At 44.2% G+C, this 18924-nt stretch overlaps 1 protein-coding gene across 1 annotated transcript; it reads right to left on the reverse strand.

The window, feature by feature from the left end:
* Positions 1-498: 498 nt before the first annotated feature.
* On the reverse strand, positions 499-17893 carry cpeb1a (cytoplasmic polyadenylation element binding protein 1a). Its single transcript, XM_041837781.2, is given in 11 exon segments — positions 499-1805; positions 2004-2072; positions 2074-2085; positions 2209-2303; positions 2562-2760; positions 3043-3179; positions 3576-3665; positions 3848-3961; positions 4398-4683; positions 10977-11179; positions 17646-17893. Coding segments are annotated over 11 exon segments (1500 nt in total). The 5' UTR covers positions 17830-17893; the 3' UTR covers positions 499-1694.
* Between the last annotated feature and the right edge of the window lie 1031 nt (positions 17894-18924).

Consider the following 18924-nt stretch of genomic DNA (forward strand, 5'->3'; position numbering starts at 1 on the left):
TCCCAGCGTCGTCCGAGTTTGGCCGTCATTGTAAATAAGAATTTGTTCTTAACTGACTTGCCTAGTTAAATGTTAAATAAATAGTACTTGTTTGCGCAGCCTTTGGCACAGACATTGTCTTTGAATACCATGTCTTGATTTTCTAAATAAAAATTCTAAACTGAAGTTTACAAAAAGTGTTCTGCAATGTAGAAAATCCACTAAGGAGTGGAGACCAGTTTTGTTTAAAAAAAATTATACTTATTTTAGAAGAAATTGAGAATTAAGAAAATTGTAAGGGTGCCAATATATTGGGCTGTAGAACAAAACAGGCACTCTACATGGTGATGATTTGTAGGAAGGAATTAGCTAATTTAGCATAAGTATTGACACATGCCTTCAATTCATCCCCATTACCCAGGGTAGGGTACCCATTTACTCACACACTTTAAAGATCATGTGTGTACATTTGTGAATTTACTCTCCTCACCTTTTTTTAGCAAATAAACAAGGAACCAATAATGCTTCAACACCTTTATTGTGCAATCAGAACACCCTCCACACCTGTAGGCAACTGCAGCAACATTAGCAAACCAATGAGGTAGACTTTCAAACCCTAAAAAGCAGCACAATAAACTTTATTTAAAAAAGAAGAGGGATGACAGATCTTTGGAACAGAGCCTCAGATGACAAAAGGGGTGGGAGTAGGGTACGGGGAGGTAAGCCATGTTTGGTCGCATCATACAAGCAAAGTTAGTTCTACATTCAACAGGAACCAAGCGGTTAAGAAAAACACTTCCGATGACAACATCTGTCCTGCTGAAGTACAGACGGAAAAAAGAAAACAGGTGATTAAAAAAAAACAAGTCAACCCTTTTCTCAAGTGCAAATTAAAAGTACAACAGTAAGTTGATTAAAACTATGTACAGTCGAGGTCAAGGTTTGTTCCAGTGTTATTTCCATATTATCTGATCATTAGTTGAAAGCCTGGTGGTTTGACTGGTCAGCATCCGGCAATGATGGCTAAAAAGGCTGGAGCACTGACACAGTTAGGCAGAGAAAAGGCTTCAACCACTTCATATTTGTAAAAAACTAAATGTACAAACAGACAGCCCTAGGCAATTACTTTGAGGGGGCAAAAACTAAAAAGCAGTCAAGTAGATACTATATTAAGTTACCATGTTAGGACTTAAAACCATGAGTAAAAATTGGTAAAAAAACCTCTGTAAAAATGTCAAGGTATGCTACTGGACAACTGATTCCCAAACTCCTCACAAAAACAAAAACATCTACCTCTGAGGAATTTGGGTAGGTGCAGTGGGATGGTCGAAATAAATCCAAAAAAGGCACAGTCTGGCATCTGCAATGAAGGACCTGAAATATATAAAGTGTGGGATCTACACACCAACAAAATAAACTCAAAATCTAGGGAGAGGAACTCCTATGGATGCCTTTTAAATGTCCTGCCCTGAATTATAATAGTAGTTGTCTCAAGGACTCTCCAACCCGTCACTGTGCATAAGTGCTATTAGTGAAAACAAGTAAGCAGCAAAAAGCGAGCAGTGCAGTAGTGAATATTCCTAGTGGTTCTTCCCCTGGGCCCTGTTGAGGGGGACAACAGGCTCTGGGGCTCCTGTGGTTAGCCTATCCCTTATCCTGGCTCCGGCTCCTGTGGGGTCTCTGGAGGCCCCTGGAGGGTTCCCATGGCAGGCAGCTTAGCTGCAGTCCAGGTGCTTCTGGTTCCTCATGAGAGGCCTGTGGCTGCAGAGCACGTCCATAGAGTGCTGCCAGTGCCAGCAGGAGCGGCAGAAGTACTTGAAGCAGGCCTGGAGAGAAGACAAGTCACTCACTCGGTTAGTCACCATTTCAGACTGGAGCACTCAGCATTTTTCTCACTAATAAGACCTGAAATGAATCATCCCCAACCTTCTTAGCATTAAGTAACAACCCACTGGAGTTAACCCATCAATAAAATGAGTGCTGGATATTGTCCTCTACCCTCCATTGTATGGGGGTGTTCTCACCGGGTCTCTGCAGAAGAAGGGCCCTGGTTGTCGGTTACACACTTGGCACGTGGAGTCCTCCAAGTAGGGGGTCGATCTGAACCTGAGTAGACAAATCAATCAATGATCCAGCCCTGTAAATAGGTTGAGTACTGGGTAAGGCTAGAGAGCTTGGGTTGCCTCAATCCATCTCTCAACAGAGATGCCCAATGGAAGCGCTCCTTACCTTTTTGGTGAACTTTGGAGTCTTGATCTCCACAAAGGCAGCGCGCACAGCCTTCAGGTAGCTCCTCTGGTTGTTGAAGGTCACACGTCCCGACCCTGCCATTAAGGACACATGCTTAAACAGCCCCTTCGTCAAAGTCACAACTACCTCTGTCAGACTGTCGGCTATTAACAGATTCATTTTCCCCTTATACTATAAGGCACTATTCCCTTTTTAAATATTGTGCTACTTGTTAGCCCTGAGCAAAAACAGCTGAAGTGGTCCAGTGGATAATGGAGCTTTGGAGGGTAAAGAGTAGTGTCGGGAGACAAGGCTATCCAATCCCAGCGTGCGTTGGTCCACACTACACCTACCTATGGGGTACTTGTGTTTGTCCGTGTCGATGCCGGAGTACATGACCCCTCCGAAGAGGTTGTTCATGATGAAGGCCAGGGCCTCTGCGTTGAGCATGCCATGCAGCGCGCCTACAAACACAGTCTTACTTGGGACCAGGCGCTGGGACGGGCAGCGTACAAAGTTACTGTCAGCCAGCACCCAAGGGATTACCTGCACCTAAGGACATACAGGGAAGGGCAAGAGTTGAAACTAATACAGAGGGTTTCAATTTTAATACTGCAGCCAATTATGAAGGCTCCATCCAAAGTCAGTCACACATGGAAATGAGTCTAACCCTTATGGGCCAAAGACTGGATTAGTGAGAGCAATATGGCAGAAGATCCATCCCCATTGCCTTCACCCATCCAATTCCTACAGATCAGACAGCAGGTAGGCTAGGTGCTACAAGAACGTCCTATGGACAGAAGTGGAACCAGGCATTAACAGGGCACTACTCACGTCCTTGCAGCGCATCCTACGGCTGGACATCTTGTAGTAGTACTCCCTATAGTCCTCCAGGTGGAGCAGGTCCTGGGTGCAGGCCTGCAGCAGCCCGTGGACAGACCGCTCACTCTCGAACACCAGGTACACATAGCCTGCACAGAGACCAGTGTCAGTTAAAAACACACACACAGGGAGTATATTACTCCCTGACGATGGCTAAACATACCACAGCGTCAGAGATTTTCTACATTCTACTATATCCCTGTAACATTGTATCCCTGCATCATATCCTTACCACATACAAGCAATTTAAAATAGGTACATAACATTTGCACAATTCCCTTAAATACAATTCAGGTTGACCATGGATTTGAGGTTATTTTATTCAACCGAAGAATACACAAAAAGAGAAGGCACCACTTACTGTGAGTGACTGCGTAACCCCAGAAGTGAATACAAGCCAATGTACCTGTCCACCTCTGTGCTCTGGGAGAACAATGAGTAAAATACAATTCCTACCACGTCAGCATTACCTTTGGGCGTATTACCTTTGGGTGGGCAGCGCGGATGCCTCCCATCCTTACCCGGCCACTCCACACTCAGAGGTCCGTACACGCTGAACGTGCTGACCAGGCTGGCTGTGGAGGGAGGGGAGAGAAGAGGTTAGTCACAGGAGTGGAACTACTTATTACATTTTAGTAATTTAGCAGACGCTCCTATCCAGAGCAACTTACTAAACCTGGGTCATGTTCAGTAGGGCACAACGTTTTGAAACTGAAACAAAATTAGCATTCTTATTGGGTTGTTTGGCTCTTCTCACCTTCAGTCACATCCCATGGCACACCGCCCAGGAACACTTTACATGAGTACACTGGGTTCTTGTAGTTCCTGGGAGGCAGCTGGCCGCTCCATGTGAAGGTGGCATCGTTCACAGCTGGAAGAAAAAGTAAGGAAGAAAGATGATAGCACAGTCCAACTGTAGCATGTAGAAGCGAAAAGACAGTCAAATGCAACTATATGACTAGACTCCTGAAATAGTCAATCTTTTACATTAAATTGGTCAATCAAGTGTGAGGGAGAGAGGGGAACCAGCAAGAATATGGCCCTGGAGAACTGGGGTGTATTCATTACTTCTTGCAACGAAAACATTACTGTTTAAGAACCAAAACGGAAGCAAACAGAGCAAACGGAACGAAACAAGGAGGGGCCTACATGAATTTGTCCAATAGAAACTTGTTTTCATTGCAAAACGTTTTCCATTTGGAGCAAACTGTTGCAAAACGTTTTGCTATAGACAAATTATTTTGCAATGGAATCCAACTAATGAATACACCCCTGATGTTGACCGTTTCCTGTGGTAGCTACAGTACCTGCAGCCTGTCTGTGCAGGCGAGCCTCCCTCTCGATGTTGAAGGGCTTCTGGGGCCCCTCCAGCAAGTCCCAGCTGGGCCACACTGAGGCCTGGGGCCAGCGCTTGGCCAGGGGCACCCCACAGCGGCCCTGGCCCGGGAGGGTGGGGGGCTCAGGGCTGAGAGCGGAGGAGTCGTCGTGGAGGTCCAGGCGAGAGCAGCCGACGGCTGTGCCCAGTCTGTGGGGGTCCCGCTGTTGTACCCCCGGCATCATGAAGGGCAGGGGCGGGGAGATACGCAGAGAAGACTATAGAGAGAGGGAACACACACACTTACTACAGCCAGAACTGTGCACAGAACTCTTAGTGCCAGTTCCAAATCAATACCTACCAGTGTTGTGTTTGAGACCACCTAAAGCAAGACCGATTCAAGACCAAGACCGGAGCAAATCAAGTCCAAGTCAAATCCATGACCGGAGGGGAGGGGCCAGACCGATTCAAGACCGAGAGGGGGACAAGGGGTCCGAGACAGAGTCAAGACCAGAAAAATGTGAGTCCAATTCAAGACCATGATTGTAATTGTGCCGTCACCGCCATAAGAGTTCAAAATATCCAGTATTTCTGTGTTCATATTTCAGAACAACATATGGATACTTTAGACGTTCAGAATAGTGAAAAAAAAATTCATGCTGAGGGAAAATAGAGCCCCTCTACAAATTACTAACCCAAAGACAGTGGGGAACAATGGGCCTTCTAAACCTTCAGAGAAGGGCTATGGATTTATAAAATAATTATATTATTTTAAATATTCTGATTTATTCTCTTCAGTTTTTGTTGGTAAGGGTTAACACTGAAGAGAAAAAATATACAATCAGGATTTTTCTTTGCTGGTCTCTGGGGAGATAAATCTAGCTAAGTCAGCCATTGGCTAGGCCATCAGCAGATAGATAAAGGCATCTGCCATTAAACTGTATTAGGGCAACATTTTGGAGTGACAGTGGAATCAACCAATCACATTTTGACTTAATGGGTGGGACCGTTTTTACAAAAACTTATGGAAACATCTGCCTTCTTGAAGGCCAACAGGACACTGCGCAACAGCGAGCAGTAGTTTTCCCGCTAGCTAGCTTTTGTTGTCGGCTAGTTTGCAGCGGCTACAGCAGGTGTTATCAAAGAGGATGTTGTTGCTCATTTGTTAGCTTCTTCCTTTTCAAGATCAACTTTCAACAAGTTCAGTTTTAAATGATCATCATCAGTGAGTTGAACTGTGTTTATTGCAGCGCACTTGCTGTTAGCCATCTCTTTGAAAATAACGTGTGAGAAACATTGTTGCATTTAAAGTGGAACTGACAGCATTTTAGCAACATGAAATCTTATTAAAATCTGTTCATATACACCCCCAGGAAGAATGACACTTTTTAAAACATTTTCTGACAAGCGACCACTTAGATATGGCCATTTTCACGTTTTCATAAATTCTTAGAATGTTTGGGAATTATGTATACTAAAGGCATTTGTGAAAATTCTATAGCAATATAGTGGGAAAGTGGCCGTGCGTTTGGACAATTAATAGACACGGCTGTAAATAAAACATCTGTCTTGTCCAGGACCAGAGTCTACACAGACCGGTGCGCTATAGCTACAGTAAGCCTTTATACAAACAAGCCATTTGCCAAACGGGCTGCCATCATTAACTTTGAACTGGACTGTGTGTTTACAGGCAGTTGCAACAGCGCGACTTTAGATCATTAGAACGCATTCACCAAAAGCCACAAAATACACCTGAAAGGATTTCTGCAAATATGTAAACACCACAGGAGTCCGCTTACATTTGGGAACTTTACAGTCCTATTGATCAAACCACTATGAAAAGTTAGGCTCTCTCTCTCACGCAGTTATGCACATCAATAACATCAACTAATGCTAGCCAGAGCAAGAGGAGCTAAAATCTAACGAAGGAACGTTAGATAAACCCTCAAACTTTTTCAGCTAGTATGCCGTCAACATTGCACTGATAAACGATGGGGAATTGTAGCCTCCTCGTCCTTCTGCAACTTGCCTGCCAATGCATGTCCCAGCCAAGCACCCAAGCTAACTGGCTAAAAAGTTGGCTAGCTAGCTACTTCCAGACAAATTAGAGAAGACCTCACTGACCATTTTACACACCTTAGCAGAGCTGGTTACATGTTATCTAGAGCGTTCTTGACTAACTATTACTGACACCGGTCATATACAGCGGGTGTTGCACGTTTGTAAATTCATCAGTTCTGTGCTCTGGCACACTCAGACGAGAGTTCAAGTTCTTGCTAGCTAACCAAATGACACATGCATCTCTAGCTGTGTATAGCCACTGAAAAACAATATGAAGGGAAAAGTCAGTTACTCACACACTCCTCCAATGGCATGACATCCTCCTAGCAGCTAGCTAGCCATCTAGCCAACGTTAGGCTCTGTGTTTTCAGCTTGCTACATAAATAGATACGCTAGCCTATTAGCCACGTTATGACTGACTTGTGATATTGCCCTTGCTAGTTCGATTGTATTGACATTCCCAGCCTTAGTTAGTTGTCCGATGAGAGGCCTGTAATTTTCATCATAGGTACACGTCAACTATGAAAGACAAATTGAGAATTTTTTTCTCCAGAAAATCACATTGTAGGATTTAATGAATTTATTTGCAAATTATGGTGGAAAATAAGAATTTGGTCACCTACAAATAAGCAAGATTTCTGGCTCTCACAGACCTGTAACTTCTTCTTTAAGAGGCTCCTCTGTCCTCCACTCATTACCTGTATTAATGGCACCTGTTTGAACTTGTTATCAGTATAAAAGACACCTGTCCACAACCTCAAACAGTCACACTCCAAACTCCACTATGGCCAAGACCAAAGAGCTGTCAAAGGACACCAGAAACAAAATTGTAGACCTGCACCAGGCTGGGAAGACTGAATCTACAATAGGTAAGCAGCTTGGTTTGAAGAAATCAACTGTGGGAGCAATTATTAGGAAATGGAAGACATACAAGACCACTGATAATCTCCCCTCGATCTGGGGCTCCACGCAAGATCTCACCCCGTGGGGTCAAAATGATCACAAGAACGGTGAGCAAAAATCTCAGAACCACACGGGGGGACCTAGTGAATGACCTGCAGAGAGCTGGGACCAAAGTAACAAAGCCTACCATCAGTAACACACTACGCCGCCAGGGACTCAAATCCTGCAGTGCCAGACGTGTCCCCCTGCTTAAGCCAGTACATGTCCAGGCCCGTCTGAAGTTTGCTAGAGTGCATTTGGATGATCCAGAAGAGGATTGGGAGAATGTCATATGGTCAGATGAAACCAAAATAGAACTTTTTGGTAAAAACTCAACTCAGCCGTGTTTGGAGGACAAAGAATGCTGAGTTGCATCCAAAGAACACCATACCTACTGTGAAGCATGGGGGTGGAAACATCATGCTTTGGGGCAGTTTTTCTGCAAAGGGACCAGGACGACTGATCCGTGTAAAGGAAAGAATGAATGGGGCCATGTATCGTGAGATTGAGTGAAAACCTCCTTCCATCAGCAAGGGCATTGAAGATGAAACGTGGCTGGGTCTTTCAGCATGACAATGATCCCAAACACACCGCCCGGGCAACGAAGGAGTGGCTTCGTAAGAAGCATTTCAAGGTCCTGGAGTGGCCTAGCCAGTCTCCAGATCTCAACCCCATAGAAAATCTTTGGAGGGAGTTGAAAGTCCGTGTTGCCCAGCGACAGCCCCAAAACACCCCTGCTCTAGAGGAGATCTGCATGGAGGAATGGGCCAAAATACCAGCAACAGTGTGTGAAAACCTTGTGAAGACTTACAGAAAACATTTGACCTGTGTCATTGCCAACAAAGGGTATATAACAAAGTATTGAGAAACTTTTGTTATTGACCAAATACTTATTTTCCACCATAATTTGCAAAGAAATTCATTAAAAATCCTACAATGTGATTTTCAGGAATTTTTTTCCTCATTTTGTCTGTCATAGTTGATGTGTACCTATGATGAAAATTACAGGCCTCTCATCTTTTTAAGTGGGAGAACTTGCACAATTGGTGGCTGACTAAATACTTTTTTTCCCCCCACTGTATATAAATCATGCATTGAACTGCATCCATCTATTCTGCCAACAATGCCTTAGTGCACGTAATGGAACGTTAAGTCAAATAGAACCTATTTTTAAAACCCCTTATAAAGTTAGTTTTGTAGCATAGATTAGGAATTTGATATTTTTAACTGATATTAGGATTGTCTGTTTGTTTCATATCTGCAAAGTAGTTAAAACACTGTCAGTTCCACTTTAAGTGACCGGTTACTTTGTGTGCTAAACTTGAAAGTTTTTTTTTTTTTTTTCTCTCAATGGGAAGTAATAGTTGTACATTTCGATTGGGAAATCCTTAAATGGTTGTGTTAATGTATTCTTATGATTGGGAACTTTTGGCTTATTATGTCCGAGTTCATGGACGGCTTATCCTTTAACATCATGCTGTGCGTGACTGCTGTCTTTCCATCTGCCCTATGCAGTGATGCCTGGAGAAGTGGGTATATTCTAATTTTGCCAAAAAAAGTTCCCAAACAGCCCACTCAGCAAAGGAAAGGCACCCTGAAAAATCCTGTTTTTTTTATGACTTTTCTGATTTTCACTCTGAAAAATCACACTTGGTCTAAGTTCACAAATGCTTAATTAAACCACAATCAAAATGTTTTTCCTCAAACTACACACAATACCCCATAATGAATTTTTGCAAATTTATAAAAAATATTAACAGAAACACCTTATTTACATAAGTATTCAGACCCTTTGCTATGAGACTCGATATTGAGCTCTGGTGCATCCTGTTTCCATTGATCATCCTTGAGATGTTTCTACAACTTGATTGGAGTCCACCTGTGGTAAATTCAATTGATTGGACATGAAAAGGCACACCTGTCTACATAAGGTCCCACAGTTGACAGTGCATTTCAGAGCAAAACCAAGCCATGAGGTCGAAGGAATTGTCCGTAGAGCTCCAAGACAGGATTGTGTCGAGGCACAGATCTGGGGAAGGGTACCAAAACATTTCTGCAGCATTGAAGGTCCCAAAGAACACAGTGGCCGCCATCATTCTTAAAATGGAAGCAGTTTGGAACCCCCAAGACTCTTCCTAGAGCTGGCTGCCCGGCCAAACTGAGCAATCGGGGGAGAAGGGCTTTGGTCAGGGAGGTGACCAAGAACCCGATGGTCACGGTCAGAGCTCCTCTGTGGAGATGGGATAACCTTCCAGAAGGACAACCATCTCTGCAGCACTCCACCAATCAGGCCTTTATGGCCGAGTGGCCAGACGGAAGCCACTCCTCAGTAAAAAGCACATGACATCCCCCTTGGAGTTTGCCAAAAGGCACCTAAAGGACTCTGACAATGAGAAACAAGATTCTCTGGTCTGATGAAAACAAGATTGAACTCTTTGGCCTGAATGCCAAGCGTCACGTCTGGAGGAAACCTAGCACCATCCCTACGGTGAAGCATGGTGGTGGCAACATTATGCTGTGGGGATGTTTTTCAGCGTCAAGGACTGGGAGACTAGTCAGGATTGAGACAAAGATGAACGGTGCAAAGTACAGAGATCATTGATGAAAACCTGATCCAGAGCGCTCAGGACCTCAGACTGGGGCGTAAGTTCACCTTCCAACAGGACAACGACCCTAAGCACACAGCCAAGACAACGTAGGAGTGGCTTCGGGACAAGTTTCTGAATGTCCACTACACGAGTGGGCTGTTAATACGGTTGCTGTCCTTTCAGAATCACAAACCTATCACACACTGAAGGCCTATAGGTTCGCCACTGCGCAAACATGACTAATAGATAAGGCTGTTAAGATATTAATGTTTCAAGAAAGGAGTGTATATATTTGGCCTGGCGAAGCGATTTTATGCGCTGACAGAATGGAAGCTATGAGTTTTTTTTTAATTCCGCTTGACAGAGTACAAAAATGTATCCGACACAAGACCGAGACACTCAATGTGTGGTCTCGAGACCAGTCTCGAGTACTACAACACGGATACCTACCCAACCTTTACTCTAACATAAATTTTTCACAATTATTTTGTTGTTGATGGATCCAGACAGTTTAAGTGCATACCAGGAATATTTCCAGCATCCTCAGGCTAGCCATAACTGATTTTAGTGGAATCAAATAGGGCAAAAATCTATTTTGCACCAAAAAGCACAAAATGGCCTACACTATCTTGAGTATAGCGGAGGAGTGATCAGATTAAACGGGGCCCCTTAAAACGTACTGTTTAGTTTGAATAGTAGACATCAGCAGTTCTCGTCATTCACTAACAGACCTTAGCTCAATTATTAGCCTTTAAACTGCAACATTTTATCTCCACCCCATGCCAAAATGTGTTGAATTGCAGGAAATTAGCTTTAAAAACTGCAAAATTTGGTTGGTGGGGTGTCACAAAAGGTCCTTGGGGGGTGGGGCAACCAAAACTCGCTTAGGACCCCCAAAAGGCTAGGGCCGGCCCTTAATCTGGTCCTGTGAAACTGCCCCAATAAAGATTTATAGTCTAGGGTCTTCAATCAAAACTCACCAGCAGCTCAGAGAGGTGGTCCGATCCGGAGCTAAACCCGCTGGTTTCAGAGTCGGCCGGGCTGCTGCAGCGCGAGTCCAGTAAGGAGTGCCCCTCCATGCGGGGATTCCCACCACGACTCAGCCCAGGAAACTTCGCCAGCAGATCTGTGGTGCCCAGAGGTTCCAAAGGCTGGCCCAGTGGGCTACCCAGCATGCCTAGCACTATAAATACAGAGAATACTCAAGTGCTCATCATACTGCAACTCGAGAGGGACATCACTCAAGGAAACCTCAACAAATTCAGACCCAGTGAAGACAGCATTTTGTTTCCTCTAGGTCACTTAATTCTGGTCCTCGTGCAAAGGGGTGCACATTTTTGTTTTAGTCCTAGCACTACAGCGGATTCAAATAATTAACTAATCAAGCTCTGAATCAGGTGTGTAGTGCTAAGACAAAAACGTGCACCCCTTTGGGTGCCCGTGACCAAGATTAAGAAACACTGCTCTAGCTGGCAACTTTTAAATGATTTCAAATTATTAACCTTGGAACACATTAAAGTGCAGCACACAATCCTAATGTATGGTTTTAATGGTAAAAAAATGATAGAACAGAGGAGTATTCAGAGGAACAGCCTTGGGCCCGGTTTCCCAAAAGCATCTTAACGCTAAGTTCATCGATAGAACTTTCGTAAGAGCATCGTTAAAATCTGAGCGGTTTCTCAAAAACATTGTTATTAACGTTGCACTTGAAAAACGCTCGTAATCTAACACCTGCCTCAGACCATTCGTAGAAGACCTAAGTATGTCATTAGATTATTTTTTTGCCCTCCCATGTCACTTTATACACAGAAGATCTCCACTAAACATAGAATCACATGGTTTATCCATCTCTGTGACCGCGATAACTTCAGAACAAAGTAGATAAATACAAAGTTGCCAATGTCTTTGCAATTGATACAAACAAGCGACGTATAAAACAATGCTTCAAATGAAAACCGAGACTGCATTAAAATATAAACAGTATGCTCTAGGCCTATTTCAAATAATATTTAAATAATATTTAAATACATTTCATGCAATTGAGTTCCAGTTTGTAGGATACTGTCTGTAATTGGTCTCAATACATTTCATGTGTAGCCTAACATGTGCGCAATGATGTGACAAATCTGTAGTGCATTTACATTGTGTAAGCATTAGAATAAGCCACCTCAATATTTCCAGCCATAGGTGGTAATATAAGAGTTGAACAGTCATCAGTATTGTGAAATAATTATAATGTTAAGGTAAGATTTGATGGGAGAAAGTAGCGCTCCCCTTCTTTTGATCCTACCAGTATCAACACATGCGCCAACGACACACTTAGCGACCTTTCTCTCTGCGTGGTGTTTTGGGAAACTCATGTTACATCTTCGGCCGTTTTAGAAAATATGCATTGTTAAAACACTAAGCCTAAATTCCGTCGCTATTGGGAAACCGGACCCTGGGCATTCAAATGTAATTACATTCTGTGGCCTCACTGCCCTGGACGAGGGTGCCACTGCCAGGCCAAACAAAACTGAGTCAGCGGCAAGTGTGTCACGCCAGAGACAAAACTGATTAGTCATTGTACAGGATTAGAGACGTGACGAGGCAGAACCAGGGCTGGCCCCTTCTGGAAGAGTGCTTAACCTAGTGCACAGAAATAGGTATCATCCTTGAAGCAGGAGCTCATTGCTGCCACTTGCATCAGAGGCCATCCTGATCCAGAGAGCACATTATAGCTCAAAAATCATACCAGCACAGCCCAAAAGGGGATTGTATTAGGACATTTGAAATACTTAAATCAGAGCAAGGTTTATCACAGCAAAGGGTCCCATTAGGGCTGTGGTGGTCACAAGATTTTGTCAGCCGGTGATTGTCAAGCAAATAACTGTAGGTCTCACTGTAATTGACTGTTAATTAACATAAACACATTTAGCATCTCCTGGCTTCCACACATAGCCTACAAGCCACTGATGCAGACCTTTGGAACATCTACATTTAAAAAAGTCTAATAAATCCATGTAATATAGCCTACACCATCATAATAAATCCATTATTCATTATAGACAGGTCTATAGAAACATGATATGAAGAAAATGTAGTCTATTTCAGAAGACCAGAATAGCATACTCTGAGTTGTCCTTATGTTAGGTCCTGATCTGGCTATGCCATATGGCTGTGGGCAACACTAGTTCATTTAACAGACAAGAATTGCTTACAATTCCATTGCATTATTTCATAGTATGAAGAATACAATTGAACAAAGCTGAATAAAATAGAAAGCATATTTTCTTTAAACGATTTGAGGGAGTGCCGCACATGCGACTATTCTGTGTAGAGCGGTTAATAAAGAAATAGGTACTCTTATATGCTTAATTTTGAGTTAATGTAACTTTAGTTCTACAAATGTTAGGCTATATGTTTTGATTTTTAATACATTGTAAGGCTGCATGATGCGACTAATGATGATTTGAAAAAAGTTGCTTGAAAGGCATGAGTTCTGCTTTGTTTTTTGCGCAGGCTGTTCACACTTCGTCAGTCTCTCATTCACAATTTGAGAAGCACTTGATGCCTCGAAATTTCCCGGCATCCCCTTTGTGTAGCCATAATGTACCCTAAAAAAATCCATGCCTTTTGCAGCCAGTGGCCGTTGTGTCTTTGGCCCGGAGTGCTGCATTATGCCCTTCTCCTTGAGTGCTGCCTGCTCCGAAGCACCTCTCGCTCACACGGCTCTCCATCACGTGATCGGGTCTTTCTCACAGGCTACAAGTGAAGACAGACACGTTGGGGACGCAACTGCGTGAGTCCTTGTCCAATTCAGCGGTGCATATTGAAGATATTGGAAGAACTGTCCACATTTACTTTTCATCTGCCAACAAGATGAGTAGGCCTAACAAACTGCAAAAGCACTAGCCTATGTCAATCTACTATCCCCCATAGTACAAAAGGTGACCTATTCTATTCTGTGCGAGAAAAATATTCCAAACATAGTCTGGGACAGTTGTGGGATGCGATAGATCCCAAATTAATACAACCACTAGCATCAAAAAACTTGTTTTACTCAATGAGGCTGACGCAACAGATCAGATCATTTAGCTTAAAATGTTGATAAACTATTCGACTATTTCTTCACATTATATGTGCAGAAATGCGCACACGGCAGTAGGCTATAACCACGAATGTTCCATTAGCAGGAAAACACCATTATGACCACAAATGCGATTATGCATTTGAAAAAAAGTATGAAAATAATTGATGTATGCACTCACTAGCTATGAGTCGCTCTGGATAGGAGCGTCTGCTAAATGACTAAAATGAAGAAAAAAAATATGCATGTAATGGTTTTATTATAAAAGGTGCATTTTTATCGTTAAATTTATCTTCCCCAAACTTGAAACTCACGTGTTGCGTATGCCAGTTAGGCTCTACACCCCTTGTAAAGCGGATTAATGTGCTTCATTTTAAGAAGTTATTTGGCCACTTTAGTTGTGATACAAACCTCATCAAAACATATAGGCCTATGGGCTAGGCTACATGAAGTGTGCAACTATGATTAGAAAAAGTCACAAAAAGGCATTGTTTCTTGCCTTAAGCTGGGCATCATTCACAAGTGATAGGCTAACATTGTCAGACTACTCTTGATTTAATCTTTCCATATACAGTAATCCCTCGTTTATCGCGGGGGTTACGTTCCGAAAATGACCCGCGATAAGTGAAATCCGCGAAATAGAAAACTTTTTTTTTTTTACAATTAGCAACTATTACATGTATACAAATACAGTGACTCACGTGTAGGCCGTTTCACTGCTCTTCAGACTGGGCCGCTGCATCCTGACTGCGCTCTGCAGTGTTCTCTTCTTCTGAAGCCCGCGGTGCAGGTGTGTTTGTTCGGGAGAAGAACATAGTGATAGGCAGCTGTTGTCGCTCTTTTTTCTTCTTTGCAAAAAGATCCTTGTACACCGACATGCCACCATCGATTACGTTGGAGAACTGTAACGAACGGCTCATCAAAGGGTCCCATTCCTCAGCTACTCGCTTAAGTTCAGTGGCCATTCGCACCATGGTTGCTAAGCGACCAAGCGTTAGTCCTTCCTCCTCATCTCTCGTGGTCCTCTTCTCCCTCTTCTCTTTCATCGTCGCTTTGTGGCTTTGTCATTTCTGCCAGCTCTGCATCGGTCAGCGGCTGTGCGTCTCCATCAATCAGGGCGTTTATGTCATCCGGACTCATGTCATTAAAGCCGTCTCCTCCAATCTGTTTAGCCAGATTCACAGCTGTTTCTACGGCAGAGTGGTGGACCTCGTCAGCGAGCCTCCGGTTGCGTTTTGCACTGCCTCTGGCCATAGTTTTTTCCCAGCAGGCCTTCAGAGTTTCCCGTTTTCATTTCCTGAATGGCCCTCTGAATGTTTTGGAGACACGATGCGATGGTGTATCCACGCCAGTAGTCCTTCAGTGAGAAATCTTGATCCGAGTCCATAGCGTCAACAAGATGTTGCAGGGTGTTGCGCGTATAGAGAGCCTTGAAAGCACGGATGACTCCTTGGTCCATGGGCTGAATCAGGGATGTAGTGTTTGGCGGCAGAAATTCGATTTGCACACCATCATATGCCAAATCATTACCGTGACCTCCGGCGTTGTCAAGGAGCAGAAGCACTTTAAAGTCCAGTCCCTTTCCTCTCAAATAACACTTGACCTCCGGGATGAAACAGTTTTTGAACCAATCCAGATTGAGCGCTTTTGTCATCCAAGCCTTTGCATTGTACATCCAGTAAACAGGCAAATCATCCTTATTTTTGTTTTTCAGCACCCTGGGATTTTTAGACCTGTAAATCAGCCCCGGTTTAATCATGAAACCTGCGGCATTTCCGCAAATAGCCAGGGTCAAACGGTCTTTGTGAACTTTAAATCCTGGGGCTTTGGCTTCTTCCTGCATGATGAAGGTGCGGGAGGGCATTCGTTTCCAAAATAAGGCAGTCTCATCCATGTTAAAAACTTGTTCGGGCTTATATCCCCCCTCCTCAATGATCGCCTTGAATTTATTGTTCACGAAGGCTTCTGCCTCAGCGGTATCCGCAGACGCCATCTCACCGTGCAGACAAACATTTTTAAGTCCAAAGCGTTTCTTAAACTTTTCAAACCAGCCCTTGCTTGCATTAAATGCGCTTGGCACTTTGTCAGCAGCACTTGCTGGGGGCCTGGCATCCTCTCCCACTGTGTCAGCAGCACTTGCTGAGGGCCCGGCATCCTCTCCCTCTTCCCCGTCACTGACAGCAAAGTTTTCATACAGCATTCTCGCTTTTGTGCAGATAACGTTTGTATCCAGGGTTATGTTTTTTTCCTGCAGTCATTAGTCCACAGAGCTAATGCCGTCTCCATCCGTACCATGGTCTTGTTGCGGACAGTTACAACCCTTTTTGCATTCGTATTAAAATTGACTGCTGCTGTCGTCCTTATGTTTTTTTCCTCCTTCTTTATGTAACGAACGGAAGATTCATTGATTCCGTAATGGCGAGCAACGGCTGCATAGCTTTTACCTTCCCTTAGCATGTCCAGAAGTTTAACTTTATCTGAGATAGGTAGCATCTTCCGCCGTTTGGGCCCATCCGCAGGTGCTTTTGTCGGTCCAGGCCGTTTAGCGACATTATGGGTTTAGGAGATGTTCGAAATTACAAGATAATTTGGCCAACTTAATGTAAATTTGCCAAGCTGTTTTATGTACGTACACATAACTGCACGAGACGACAAAATGATAGCACAATTCGTAGCATGTTTTGATACAAGAAGCGGGAGTGAGTTTTTAGCGAATCAGAATGCAGAGCACAATGCACCAAAAAAAAAAAAATGCATTATGAAAATCCGCGAAATAGCGAATCCGCGATAAGTGAACCGCGAAGTGGCGAGGGATCACTGTACTAAATAATATATGTGTGAAATTCGTTTTGATTTAGAATGGACCATTATCATGCACCTGTCTCGAAACAGGGGCAGGGGGAAAAAATACATGTTATCCTTAAATAGCGAATGGAGGACGCTTTTCCTGTGGTTCATTTTCATGCCAGCCAGGTAGGCTATATTCCTGTTGTAAAGATAAGCAATGTGCTTAATATTAGGAAAGTTGAGAAATAAATATAGTAGGCCTAGCCTATAGAAAGCTGATGGGATCCTCTTTTTAATAGAGGCCATCACTGTTTTCTAGTGCAAATGCATAGCCTATAGAAATGTTCTGCAACATGAACACTCAAAGTGTTTGATTAGATTTTCGATAACATTTGCATTGATGTCAGAGTGATTAGAAGGACAATAGAGTGCTGAGTACCAGGCAGTTAGCAAGTTTGGTAGACTACTAATGACCATCAGCAGCATCAGAGCTTGGAGAAGCCTAATTACCGTGACTAAACGGTCACGTGGAATTTGACTGCCTTCATGGCTCGTGACCGCTGGTATGGCGGTAATACGGTAACCACAACAGCCCTAGGTCCTATTCCTTCCCAGTGATCCCAAAACCAGTTTCTAACTTAAGGAAAAACCAGCATTCTTCCATTTATCCAAAACAGACTACTCCCACCTCACCTACATTTCATAAAGTGTTTTTCATTTCAAGAAGAAACCCATTTTTCCCCCCCTATTGAAGGTTCTGTAGGTATGTGTGTAATATGGCACTGGTACTCACTGGAGGGCGAGCTGGTGTGTGACGGAGGCGCCATGGCAGCGGAGGGCTGCTCCCAGCAGGCTAGGCTGAGCGACTTCAGCCCCAGGCCCAGCTGAGTGAGGTCAGACAGGCCACCACCACGGAGGGGAGAGTCCTGGGCTCTGGAGGAGGGGCATGGAACTCTGCTGCCTATCGGGCTACCCATCGCAGCAAAATCCCCGTCTAGTAAGTCTGGAGACAAGGGGAGAGAGAGAGAGAGAGAGAGAGATAGAGAGAGAGAGAGAGAGAGAGAGAGATAGAGAGAGAGATAGAGAGAGAGAGAGAGAGAGAGAGAGAGAGAGAGAGAGAGAGAGAGAGAGAGAGCGAGAGAGAGAGAGAGAGAGAGAAGGAGAGAGAGAACCAGACAAACCAAGGTGGGAGAAATACTGAGTAAGGGAAGGAGTGAATCAGACAAAATGACAGAGAGAAGCAGGTATAAAGGGAGTGTATAGTGAGAAAACATTTACAGCAGGTAACACCAAGAGGAATGCACAACTTCTGGAAAAATCAATTCTACAGAGTCTGGTACTTAACTACCTACCACCTCATCCACCACACCCCTCCCATCACCTCAGCCTTACCAACCTACTGTACCCGCCCCAGTGCCCAGAGGCTGCCATGCCTCCCTGTCGGCATCACCGCCCTGCTAAGCATGTGACCTGGACTCGGCTGCCCTCACGCTCCTGACGCTGCCAACCGGTGGTGTGTGGGTTCATCGGGTGTGTGTGAGATGGGTTGAATAAAGCTCTCTCACTCAGCGCGTGGATCCAACCAGGCGGCAACCGTGGCTGGGTGGCTCAGGAAGCAATGTGCTCTACTCGGTATTGCTCAGTAGACTGTGTGTGTATGGCCGGCAGCGCTCTCCTGTATCTCTCGCGAGTGTCCAACCGCCGCTGCGCACTGATCAGACAGGCTGAGAGCAGAGCTGCCTGCTTCCTCTTGCCTGCCTGAGCATGTGTTCCAAAACACTGACTGGATTCACACAACAGCGATCTGAGGAGAACAGCAGTCTGAGAAGTTGGAACCCCTCCAGATTCAGCCCCTCCCCATACGCCTCAGTCTGGTCTGACTCAGCAAAGCAGAGTGGACCGGGAGGGAGAGAGGCAGACAGATTCAGCTCGCCTGATACCAACACTACCATTCATTCAACACTACAAAAAAGCCTAGAGGCTTATTCAGAAGAGTATAACTACACAATGTTTAGATAAAGATATGTATTTTGAGATGCATAAATCACAGCCTTGTATAACAGGGCATTATG

Source organism: Coregonus clupeaformis, chromosome 19 (genome assembly GCF_020615455.1).
Source record: "Coregonus clupeaformis isolate EN_2021a chromosome 19, ASM2061545v1, whole genome shotgun sequence".
Lineage (NCBI taxonomy): Eukaryota > Metazoa > Chordata > Actinopteri > Salmoniformes > Salmonidae > Coregonus > Coregonus clupeaformis.